This window comes from Eurytemora carolleeae, unplaced genomic scaffold (assembly GCF_000591075.1).
Source record: "Eurytemora carolleeae unplaced genomic scaffold, Eaff_2.0 scaffold24, whole genome shotgun sequence".
In the NCBI taxonomy this organism is placed as follows: domain Eukaryota; kingdom Metazoa; phylum Arthropoda; class Copepoda; order Calanoida; family Temoridae; genus Eurytemora; species Eurytemora carolleeae.
In genome coordinates, this window is record NW_019396080.1 from 155,341 (window position 1) to 167,463 (window position 12,123).

The 12,123-nt window shown below is 31.0% G+C and overlaps 1 protein-coding gene across 5 annotated transcripts; it reads left to right on the forward strand.

Moving 5' to 3' along the window:
* Positions 1–1,068: 1,068 nt before the first annotated feature.
* Positions 1,069–9,087, forward strand: LOC111716525 (uncharacterized). 5 transcript variants are annotated; one of them, XM_023492010.1, is made up of 9 exons: positions 1,069–1,104; positions 1,951–2,051; positions 2,358–2,485; positions 2,717–3,536; positions 4,797–4,877; positions 6,197–6,351; positions 7,704–7,754; positions 7,916–7,999; positions 8,739–9,087. In XM_023492010.1, the coding sequence occupies exons 1-8, from the start codon at positions 1,095–1,097 to the stop codon at positions 7,980–7,982; spliced, it is 1,413 nt and encodes a 470-aa protein (XP_023347778.1). In that variant the 5' UTR covers positions 1,069–1,094; the 3' UTR covers positions 7,983–7,999; positions 8,739–9,087. The 5 variants fall into 5 exon arrangements, 4 of the variants coding, with proteins under 4 accessions (XP_023347778.1, XP_023347792.1, XP_023347786.1 ...); XM_023492024.1 differs by having other exon boundaries at positions 2,777–3,536; XM_023492018.1 differs by having other exon boundaries at positions 7,947–7,999; positions 8,739–9,086.
* The last annotated feature ends 3,036 nt before the right edge of the window (positions 9,088–12,123 follow it).

Consider the following 12,123-nt stretch of genomic DNA (forward strand, 5'->3'; position numbering starts at 1 on the left):
GCTGTTAGCTTCAGGGAACATGTTTAGACTCTAAAAAGTTATATGATTTTCTCGATTTTGTATGTAAATCGTAAAAGAAAAAAATGCTGTTAGATGGTCTAACAGTTTAATTAAAGAGTGAACTCATTAAACACTGTTTATCATACACAAAATGTTTAAGAAAGTTGGGATGATGTTTAATAAAGTGTATTCTCAGTATTAACTTTGCCTTAAAATAAAAAGATCCTATTTTTGCCTTTGTTTCTTAAATAATAATGCATTATCTTATCTATACAATTTTAATCAGTAAAAAGTATTTACAGTTTGACATATAAACTGTCGTTGGGCCTTTTTTAAGACTTGAGTTTTCTGATTTAAGTTGAATCTTATTTTCTGAAGAGTTGAGTTCTTATTAGATCACTAAAGTTAAGCACATTTTCCGCCGACTATAAAGTGGTTTAAACCTGGTCCTGGTCCTGGTCAGGGTTTAAACCTCGCACCTTATACAACAGATGATGCATCATGCATATTACATATACCATGATGATCTTCAAAAATAACAAAAACCTATGTGAGTTCCCTAAAGGCAAGGTTCCAGAAAGACAACCCCAATAAGGTATGGTCCTGGAAGAGAATCCCTCAAAGGTGGAGGGAACCCCTTTAAGCGTGGTTTTATGAAGGAACCTATAGAGATCATTTATCCCCATGTTCCATCTGATGAAAGTGACAAAAACCTCTGCATTATTAACAACTGCTATAGACACCCTCCCTAGCAGTTAAATAAAAAATTCACATCTATATAGTGTAATCTCATAATGATCATAAATGATCTAAAAGAGGAGTACGACTCCCAAAAAATAATAAAAAAATATAAAATATTCTGATATACTGTATACAAGTGCTAAATTATGTTAAATCATAAAAGCCTAAAATTTTGCTCTTATTCCACAATTTTATGGATCCCACTGTAGGATGTTTTTTTTTAATACAGGATGAAATCTGCAGTTGATAGGCCAAAATTATCTTCCCAACTATTAATCTTGAACATTTTTGAAGAAGAAGAACTGAATATATTTCAGAAAACATGGACTGACTTTACTGAGATATTTAAGAAAATGAGTTTATGTAAGTGAAACAAACTTTAACAATTGTTTACCATGCTGGCTTTTTTAGTATTAGGATCAATACTCTCTTCAATCAATAATCTCTTCCTTTCATAAATCCCTCCGATATACAGTTATCGAATAATCAAATAAAGATTAATTTAATCGGGAGATTAACAAAAGATTGAAATCAAGCATTGATCTCGATATCCAAAAGCCGAGAGTTCACAGTTCAGTTTAATGTTGATCATGCATGTTGAAAGGAGTCTTTGCCACAAACTCAAATTTTTTAATTATCTTTGCAAATTGATTTTCTAAACAATTTATATTTCAAACTTAGATTATTTGATCCAACAGAATTCATAGTTTGAAGTTTCAAGACATTGGGTTGAAGTAGTTGCAGCAGAGTTTGTGGCAAAAGACAATGGAAATGGTTAAATTTACATATTTTTCCATAGAGATTATTATTTTGTTGAAAAATAATTAACCCCCTCCGCCACATTCCCCTGGTAGTTCAGACACAAATAAATGCCTCATTTTTCGTTTTTGCTTCAGATCTGAAAAAATCATAATAAATATTGAATTTGTTTTTTTGCTGGTCTTCTATCCCGGTTTTTGTCTAAAACTTTGATGTTAAAAATCTGTTTAAAAAAACAATAAAAAAATCTGTTTTAGAAAAGAATAAAAAAAATCTATTTGATTAAATTTCAACCGACGCACAAGACAGAAGTGGTTCAATTTATTCTTCGAAATTAAACTACTTCTTGCTTTTCATTAATTTTGGTCTCTGTTTGGAGATGAAAAACTAGTATGTCCAAGGGTCAAACATAAAACCAATTTATCGCTTTTTTGATGATATTGTTCCTAGTCGAAGATTTAGCGATCACATTGCTGTTTGTCCTGATGTCTGTCTGTTTATCTGTTCCTCTCCTTCTCCTTCCTCAATTACAGAATATATTACCAAAACAGGTAAAGGAATTGTAAACGTAATCTGATGTGACCTTCCGTTTGTAGAGTGGCATGTCCGATTAGCAATGGTACCATCTAAACCGTTACCGTTTTCAATATCCCCTACATCCTTGATCTAACAACGGTTTAATGGGTACTGTTGTAAATTGGACATGCGTCCCTTTAAGGAAAACTTTATTATGAATTTCACCCTATCAATTGTATTAATGCGATTTTAACTTTTTGTACAGAAAAAAAGATAAAAAACCAAATCCACTTTTTGAACAATTAAAAGTTGAAATCTTTATACAAAATTTCATTTTGCAGATTCGAAAGATCGAAGAAGATATTCAAAAACCCAGTAAGAAATCAGTTGATATTCAAGACACCAGGAAGAAATCAGTTGATAATCAAGACACCAGAAGGAAATCAGTTGATATTCAAGACACCCGTAGGTAGGGATGGTAACGTTTTCATTTTTTCAGAAAAACGATCGTTTCGTTATGAAAACGACGTCGAAAAATCGAAAACAAAACGATCGTTTTTAAAAACGATCGTTTTTTTAAAAGTTCGTTTTTTAAAAATGGTCGTTTTTAAAACGATCGTTTTTCAAAACGCTCGTTTTTCATAAAATTCGTCGTTTCGTTAACGATCGTTAACGACGACCCTTCGTTAACGAAAAGCAGGAAATCAGTAGATATTCAAGACATCAGTAGGAAATCAGTTTGTATTCAAGACACCATCAGGAAATCAGTTGATATTCAAGACACCAGTAGGAAATCAGTTGATATTAAAGACACCAGTAGGAAATCAATAGATATTCAAGACACCAGCAGGAAATCAGTTGATATTCAAGACACCAGTAGGAAATCAGTTGATATTCAAGACCCAAGCAGGAAATCAGTAGATAATCAAGACCGAAGCAGGAAATCAGTTGATATTCAAGACATCAGTAGGAAATCAGTAGATATTCACGACACCAGCAGGAAATCAGTAGATATTCAAGACTCAAGCAGGAAATCAGTTGATGTTCAGAAAAATATTTCAAAACTAAAATCAGACAAAAAACTAAATCCCACATCTGCAGCTTTCGAAAATTTAAGACCTATACTTTGCAAGAAATCAGAAGAAATAAGAAAAGCTGATGCAGAGACTGACAAAAACCATGAATTTTGGCTGGTGGATAAAGACATAATAAAAAAACAGTTTGGAAACCATTTCCAAAAAAGAGGTATAAATCACCCGGAAATAAATGAAAAAGTTTTCCATTCAAAACAGAAAAGAAGATGTTCCGAACCCAACACCTTGATCAATACAGAGAACAGAAAAGTTATAAAAGTAATAAATTTTGTTGCAATCACACTTGGCGAAGCTGCATCTAAACCCTCAATTACACCTGCTAGATCAGCACAGAATACCTTCAAATCAAAACATATTGATTTTCCACAGAAAAGAGAATACAAGGAGAATAGAATAGACTTTCGGACAGAAGAGAAAATGTTAAAGGTAAGTTCATTAAATGTTTTTTTTTACTTTCTCAATAATTCAAATCAAATCTTAAATTTGTCTGCAGAAATTATTCTAACAATTTATACAAAAAAATAATAAAAGGGTTTTTCAAAAATGTATGAAATGCTGAAGAGATTGAAGTTGCCCGTGGAATTATTTTAAAAATAAAATTTTGTTATACTTTAAATTTTGAAAGAAAAAAATTCGATTTTTTAAAATTGAAAATCAGATATTTTTAGCCAATGTTACTCCCAGGGTACCCATGGGTTCCCTCAATAAATGTTAGCCTATTCGGTCCAGCCGTTTGGCCAGCTAGCTATAGCTGACATTCAAATAATATATATATGAGCGATGAATTACATATATAGGCAATAAGGAAATAGAGGGGGGTTACTTGGTTCCCCTGCCCCCTCCGCCCCCCCCCCTGGTATTTTGGGCAAGGCGACGTGTCCGTAGTAATAGGGTTAAGCTTTTGATTTAATTGACCAACCGAACTACGTCAGATGAGCATTACATATAAAATGGCGTATCCTACATTTTAAAGGGGGGTCGTATGTTTTTATTTCTAAAACTATAAGGGCACTTTATTCTTTATGGTTCATTCATGATCAATTTGATTTATTACGAAAAAAATTCCATCTTAAAAAAAAGTCAAAGAATAATTCTTTGATAATTTATTTTAATACTTTTTTATTGTTTTTCTCCAAAACTGCGCGTTAATCTTTATCAAAAAATACAATTATCAGTATACATAATTGTGTTAAGTGGATCCTTGCCCACGGGTTAAGTGGATCCTGGAAAACAGCAAGATAAGTGAATGCAAACATCTAAACGTACTTTGCTTGTCTGTTTGTCTGGCTGTCCATTTGTGTTCAAAAATCGTCAAAACCGATCGGGCCCAAACTTTTGTTGGATCTCACATAACTCGATTTTTGAAAATTCTAAAAATCCAACAAAAAAATTTTTATAAAATCCGCGAAATTTTTGTTTGTTTATGTTTAACAATGTTTACAAAGAGAAAATGTTCACAATTGAAATAGAAGATGGACGCGAAGCGCTCTAAAAGCCTAGCTTTATTGACTGACTATTTTGTTAATTTGTACATTGTTTTATAAGCAAGAAATGCGCAAGTTACTTTTGCAGAGAAATCACAAATGAAAATGAACAGTCTAAATAAACCAAAACATGCATATCTGATTCAAACTTGAAATTACGGTTACAGTCCCTCTACCATTTGACCAATGGTTTAATATTAAGGTTAATAAGAAAGAAGCTGAGAATTTACCTAAACTTTCTCCACCTCCCCCACCTTTATATGATCCTAAACCAGAAACCCAGGTTCATGGAAAATACAAACTTAGCTTGAGCAGCACTAAACTGAACACATCCCACAAATTGTCAAACCCTTATATTTCCCTCCCCTCCTCCCCCACCTTTATATTATCCTAAACCAGAAACCCAGGTTCATGGAAAATACAAACTTAGCTTGAGCAGCACTAAACTGAACAAATGCCACAAACTGTCAAACCCTTATATTTCCCTCCCTCCTCCCCCACCCCCTATATGATCCTAAACCAGAAACCCAGGTTCATGGAAAATACAAACTTAGCTTGAGCAGCACTAAACTGAACACATGCCACAAACTGTCCAATCCTTATATTTCCCTCCCTCCTCCCCCACCTTTATATGAACCTAAACCAGAAACCCAGGTTCATGGAAAATACAAACTTAGCTTGAGCAGCACTAAACTGAACACATGCCACAAACTGTCAAACCCTTATATTTCCCTCCCTCCTCCCCCACCTTTATATGATCCTAAACCAGAAACCCAGGTTCATGGAAAATACAAACTTAGCTTGAGCAGCACTAAACTGAACACATCCCACAAAAAATTTGGTTTTTGTAAAAAGTAATATAAGTTGGCTTATATTAACTTAGAAAAGAACGAAAAGACGCAAAATGGGCTCAGGAACTTGAAAATTACACGAACCTGGGCAGTGGGCATGATGCATTCTATTCAGCATATTATCAAGACAATTTTATCAAATAAGTTTTTCAGTTATGTATAAAAAGGATTTTTGGGTGCTTTTTCATAGAAAAATACCACATGTTTCATTCTAACAATAAAAGAATAAACAATAAGCAGTACTAAATTTGTTTTCATTCCTCCCAGAAACTGTGCAGTACAATTATCTAATCAAATAAAGGCCAAAAAATAACAAACTAACTTGAAAACCGGAAAACTCTGGAATAGTTAGACGACCTTGAGAATCAAGTTTCAACTTTGAAAAGTTCAATAACCATGAAACACAGAAATTGTGCTGTGTAAACAGAACCGTTTTACAAAAAAAAGTAATTTTATAAGTTTTTGGTAAAACTATTTGCCTAGTAACACCATCAAATACACTTAAGTATTGATATACTGTCGTCTTCATATTCCATTGTTTCCTGGTTTTCACTGTAAAAACAATAGTTTTTGTGTTAGTTAGATAAACATTCTGCAAGTAAACTTTTACAGATCATAATTTTGTCTGTTATACCTTTTATTTTTTGGAACTGTATTTTGTGGTTTATTTTTAAAGTCGAAAAATCTTGAAATTCTCCGAAAAAGAAACCAAGTCATTGCCTATCTTGAAGTATTTTCCATTTATGCCAAGATGTCTCCTTCTATCCAACCAGACATCACAAAAGAAGATCTCAACAATACTTTGGAAGATAAAATAAAAGATATCAGCTGTTCTATAGAAGAAAGTCCTAAATTCTCAAGACAACCAGTTAAACATGATGAACCTGAATCAGTTATCAAACGAAGGTACAGTAAAAGATCGGTTATGCTGTTATACGTTGGTAAGCGATAATATCAATATAATGAAGACGACTTTCGAATTTAATTTTTATTATATCAAGCTTTTAAACAGCATTGATAAACAAAACATGGAAACAAAGAGAAGCTGTCAATTAAAAAACCACTCTTTAATTACTTGTTAACTTATAAATCAAAAAAAACTTGTTAACAATTAAAACTTAAATAAAAAGGCCGTCTTCATTATATTGATATAATCGCCTTCCCACCGTAGAAACAAAACTTAATTTCCAGTCAAAGCTATTTTTTACTTAAGTTATAATTTATTGATGATAACTTTGGTGGTTTTCCGTCTTAGATTGAGTTAGGAATATTTGCACTGCTAGCTAGTTAATTTATTTTGTTAATTTACAATAATCTGGTTTATTTTGTTAATTTACAATAATCTGGTTTATTTTGTTAATTTACAATAATCTGGTTTATTTTGTTAATTTACAATAATCTGGTTTATTTTGTTAATTTACAATAATCTGGTTTATTTTGTTAATTTACAATAATCTGGTTTATTTTGTTAANATATTATCTTAGTCCTTAAATCTGCTATAAATATTATCTTATTACATAAAATTTGTCACAAATAGTATATTAGTCCTTAAATCTGCTATAAATATTATCTTATTACATAAAATCTGTCACAAATAGTATATTAGTCCATAAATCTGCTACAAACATTATCGTATTACATAAAATCCGTCACAAATAGTATATTAGTCCATAAATCTGCTACAAACATTATCGTATTACATAAAATCTGTCACAAATAGTATATTAGTCCATAAATATGTCACAAATATTATTTTGTAAATTTGTAACTCGAAAAAAGCTTGGTTAACAGCTTAACTTAAATAAAAAGTTGTCTTCCTTATATATAATATAATCGTCTGCCACCGATGTAGCTTTAATTACAAAAATCACTTGCAATTTTACTACCTAGTAACCGCAATTTACTACCTAGTAACCGCAATTTTACTACCTAGTAACCGCAATTTACTACCTAGTAACCGCAACTTTACTAACTAGTAACCGCAGTTTACTAACTAGTAACCGCAGTTTACTAACTAGTAACCGCAATTTTACTAACTAGTAACTGCAGTTTACTACCTAGTAACCGCAGTTTACTACCTAGTAACCGCAATTTTACTTACTAGTAACCGCAGTTTTGCTAATTCTTCCATTTCTGTGCATAAAAGATTCTGGAATTAAATCTTTTCATTTTCATACAATTTTTTTTACTGAAAATAAGATTTTTTCAAGACGACATTAATCAGATTTAATTTTTGACTCGCCCTGTATGTTTATAGGAGATGGAGTATGGACGTGGAAGTGAAACCTTTAACTTTTTTTGAACCAAGGAAAATTTAGATAAATTATATTTCACAATTTTTCAGACAAATAAATAAATAATAATACTTAATGTCTTAAACTTATTTTAAAAAAAGGGAAAAATATCTTGATGTATAAGTTAAAAAAAAATTTAAAAATCTTAAAATTTTTTTAAAAATTTAAAAACCAGGAAAAAATATATGTCTCTGGTTTTGGTTCAGGAGGAATTGTATCAAGGATTTGTACTTTACAGCTAACATGTACACTAGACCAGGTACAAGTACAGTACAACGCTGAAAAATGGTTCATATGTAAAGTATTCTAGGCTTTCAGGGCTTTCCTGTAAATAATTTTTCAGGATTTGCTTTTCCAAATTTGATGGTCCATAAACTTTCTCTGGGTTCATGTAAGGTCCCACACAAAATTTGGGCACGATCGGTTCAGCCCTCTTGGCGTTTATCGATTACAAGCAAAGTATAGATATAGTGTGACCTCGTAGATCCACTTTATTTTATGTGCCGGTACATCCTGTATTTTATTTACCGGTACATCTAGTATTTTATGTACCGGTACACTCTGTATTTTATGTACCGGTACACCCTGTATTTTATGTACCGGTAGACCCTGTATTTTATGTACGGGCATTAATACAAATTTTGTGTGGAACCTTACATTTCTTCCAAAAATTGGTCAGTTATGACATTTTAGTCATTTTTCGTTCAGTTATTCTACATTTGACCTTAAGTCATAAAAAATCAGCTTCGTGAACCAGTTCCTTGTTCTCATTCAGGTTTATCTGGACTAAATAGAATTAGTTTTTTTCGTTGAACAAGAGATATCGTAATAATAATAATAATGTTTTCTTCCGGACAAAATATGAAAAGTAATAGAAAGAATCAAACATGATTTTCCTGTACATTTTTGAAGATGAAATAAAGTTATAAAATAATTTATCAAAAAGGTTTTGATGAAAACGGACAAACATTCATGGTTTTGATATTTCTTTTGTTTAGAGTCGTAGATATAAATGAGAGGAAGCTGTGCCGTAGCATTAGAGCCTGCACAGTGAAGACGACCGTGAAAAGAAATTGATTACATGCCTAGAACTCTTATTTAATCACTGCACTGTATTTTTGCATTCTGATGGTATACGTTTAAGATATTTCAAATTCGACAGATTGAGATATAAGAAATAATAGTTTAAGGTATCAAAGGTCTTTGACATCAGGTTGCAATGATATAAATATTGAAAAATTAATGTTTGAGACGAGTAATAAGAAAAGAAGAATCAACACCTGATATTTAATAATCATGATTATTATGATAGTAATGTTGTGCATCTGTGATATACAGTTAAATGAAAATAAACTTTTTAGAAATCAAACATGTAATTTTAAATAGTGTATTTCTAAATTGTTTCAAAATCTTTTTTACTGTTTTTTATTTCTTTTATTTGATAATTGAATTGTTTTTTTTTTGAAGGCATAGAGAGGACGCAAAATGGGGTGTGCGGGAGAGACGGTTTATATCTTTTTACGTAAACATATTCTATTCGTTTTTATTTAAAAACTTTTAGATTTTCTGTTTTTTTCTAATAGATAATAATTAAAAATGCTCTGCACCCACTCTTAACGAAGCTGGGATTAATGGACATAATGAATGAATAGTGAATGTCCACTGTAAGAAAAGGACCTGTCAAACCATAAATGTTTTTGTAATTACAAATTAATTATTTTCTGTTTCGAGATCTCAATAAAAGTGAGTTGAGCATTTCGGAAAAAATGTGGATAAAAATGTTACAATGAGACACTTTTCAAGCTAAAAAACGACGATATCTTCCACATCATTGATAATAAAGATACCGTTGTGAATTGTGCATGCCCCCTCTTTTATGGAGGGTTGACATTACCGGAAAATTATGATTTATGAATGAAGGAATGAAACCAGGTTTTTTCTTGAATTCTCTGTAAGGGTGGAGGGAGGTCTCCTGAGTTGTAAATTGTAATTTGATCCTGTAAAGAAGAGAGAGTTAGGTTAATATACAACCCTGATCTTATACAGCCTTACTTTTCACACCAGTACCTTGTCCCGGCACAGATAATCAACATTTTAACAGATAATCAACATTTTAACAGATAATCAACATTTTAACAGATAATCAACATTTTAATAAATAATCAACATTTTAACAGAGAAATTTGTTATAAATCTTAAATTCATATGTAATCATATTTTTTTGTTTTTATTTGCTGTGAGTTTTTTCGTAATGATGAAAAAGTTAAAATAATATTTTTTTATCCAGTTTCCTGACTAAATACGTGGATAAATTGAAAATATTTAGTTGAACAGAAATTTGCTAAAAATCTTATTTTTTGTTTTTACTTCATGTCTATACAGTTGCTGCAAAATTATATCAATTTTTACCAAAACGTTGTTTCCTTTCATAGTTTTTCCTTTTTTAGTATTTGTTAAAGAAAGTGTTCGTTTATACTCCTGAGTCTAAAACTAAAGAATGCGCGAATTTTAAGTTTGAGGTTTAAAGTTCTGTAAAATAATGAGTAGCTACTTAAATATTTAACTTTCTCAATTTTAAATTTGAATTTCCCGGGAAAATTTTCACCCAATCAGAGAAAAGGATTTATATGGAGAATATTACGTAACCATCGCTAATCAGCTGTTTTAGTTAACTTTTTAATATTTACGTAACCGAAAACAAAAAATATTCCCAGTTACAACCGTCTTTTGGGTTTACGTGCAAACATTAATTAATTTAAAACGTGAAATTTATTAAATCAAGGGTTTTACTTTTAAATATATCGTAATTAGTTGAATGCGCGCCGCTTATCGCTGAATGATGAGTGATTGCGGGATTTCAAGATTTTAACACATGTGTTTAATTTTAACTCGTCGATTTCGGCGAGTTAAATATTTAACCACAGGTTTAAATATTTAACCTCACGGTTAAAGTTCGGGTTTAAATTAAGTCAGAAGTGGCATTTAACCATGAACTTAAAATTTAAGTCAAAACTTTTCGTTCTTTAGTTTTAGACTCAGTTCTCTGATTTTTTATTTTCCTTGAAGTGGCATAATTACTTTAGTTGGAATACTAAAGTAAACACAAATTAACCCTGCCTTAAATGGAGTGTTGGCGAAAAATAATAAATGAAGCTGTAAAGCTGATCCCGAATTGAATTCGATATCGATCGCTACTAATTTTACTTCAAAACATCTATTTTTAAAACACCTAATGTCAAAAAACCTAAAAACAAAACATCCAAAGTGTCAAAACACCTAATTGCAAAAAACCTAAAAACGAAAAATCCAAAGTGTCAAAACACCTAATTTTTAAAACACCGAATGTCAAAACACCTAAAAACAAAACATCCAAAGTGTCAAAACACCTAATGTCAAAAACAACTAAAAACAAAACATCCAAAGTGTCAAAACACCTAATTTTGAAAACACCTAATGTCGAAATACCTAAAAAAACATACAAAGTGTCAAAACACCTATTTTTAAAACACTTAATGTCAAAATACCTAAAAAAAACATACAAAGTGTCAAAACACCTATTTTTAAAACACCTAATGTCAAAACACCTAAAAACAAAACATACAAAGTGTCAAAAAAGGTTCAAATATTCAAGATTTTATTTTCCCATCTTATCTTAAAATTATTTTTAGATACTTTTGTTCTAAAAGAATGCAACATGTTGGTTCAGTTGTCATCAGCAGGAACTTATTTAAATCCAAAATGTTCACTTTTTAATTATTTTTACGTTTTTCATGTTTTTCTTTTAAACGACCAATTTTTAATAAGTTTTGCATAAAGTTGAATCAAAGATTAGTAAAAATTTAAATTGTAAGATTAAACCATTATTTATCAAATTGCTTTCTTCCTGGAGGTCTTCAATTGCAGCTTGAAATATGTGTACTATTCTATTAAGCATCTAATCTATATCTATCTATATACTTTGCTTGTCTGTCTGTTTGTATCTAATAAACGGCTAAACCGATCGGGCCCAAATCTTTTGTGGAACCTTGCGTGACACCAGGGAAGGTTTATGGATGATCAAATTTTCAAAAATTTGCTTTTAACAAAATTCAATTTTTGAAATTGAAAAAAAACACGACATTTTTTTTTATAAAATTCGCAAATTTTTTTGTTTTTGTTTTGTTTTACAATGTATACAGAAAGAACAATTGGAATAGAAGATGGGCGGGAAGCGCCCTAAAAGCCTAGCAGATATAAAACTGTAATCTCTATTTGTCTGTTTGTTTGATTTCTTGTCCGATTTGCCTCAAATTTTGATTAGGGAATTTTTAGATTTATAGGGAAAAACAAGCTAAAATCGTAATTTACGACCAAGCGCGGGTAAACGGCGGGAGTAACAATGGG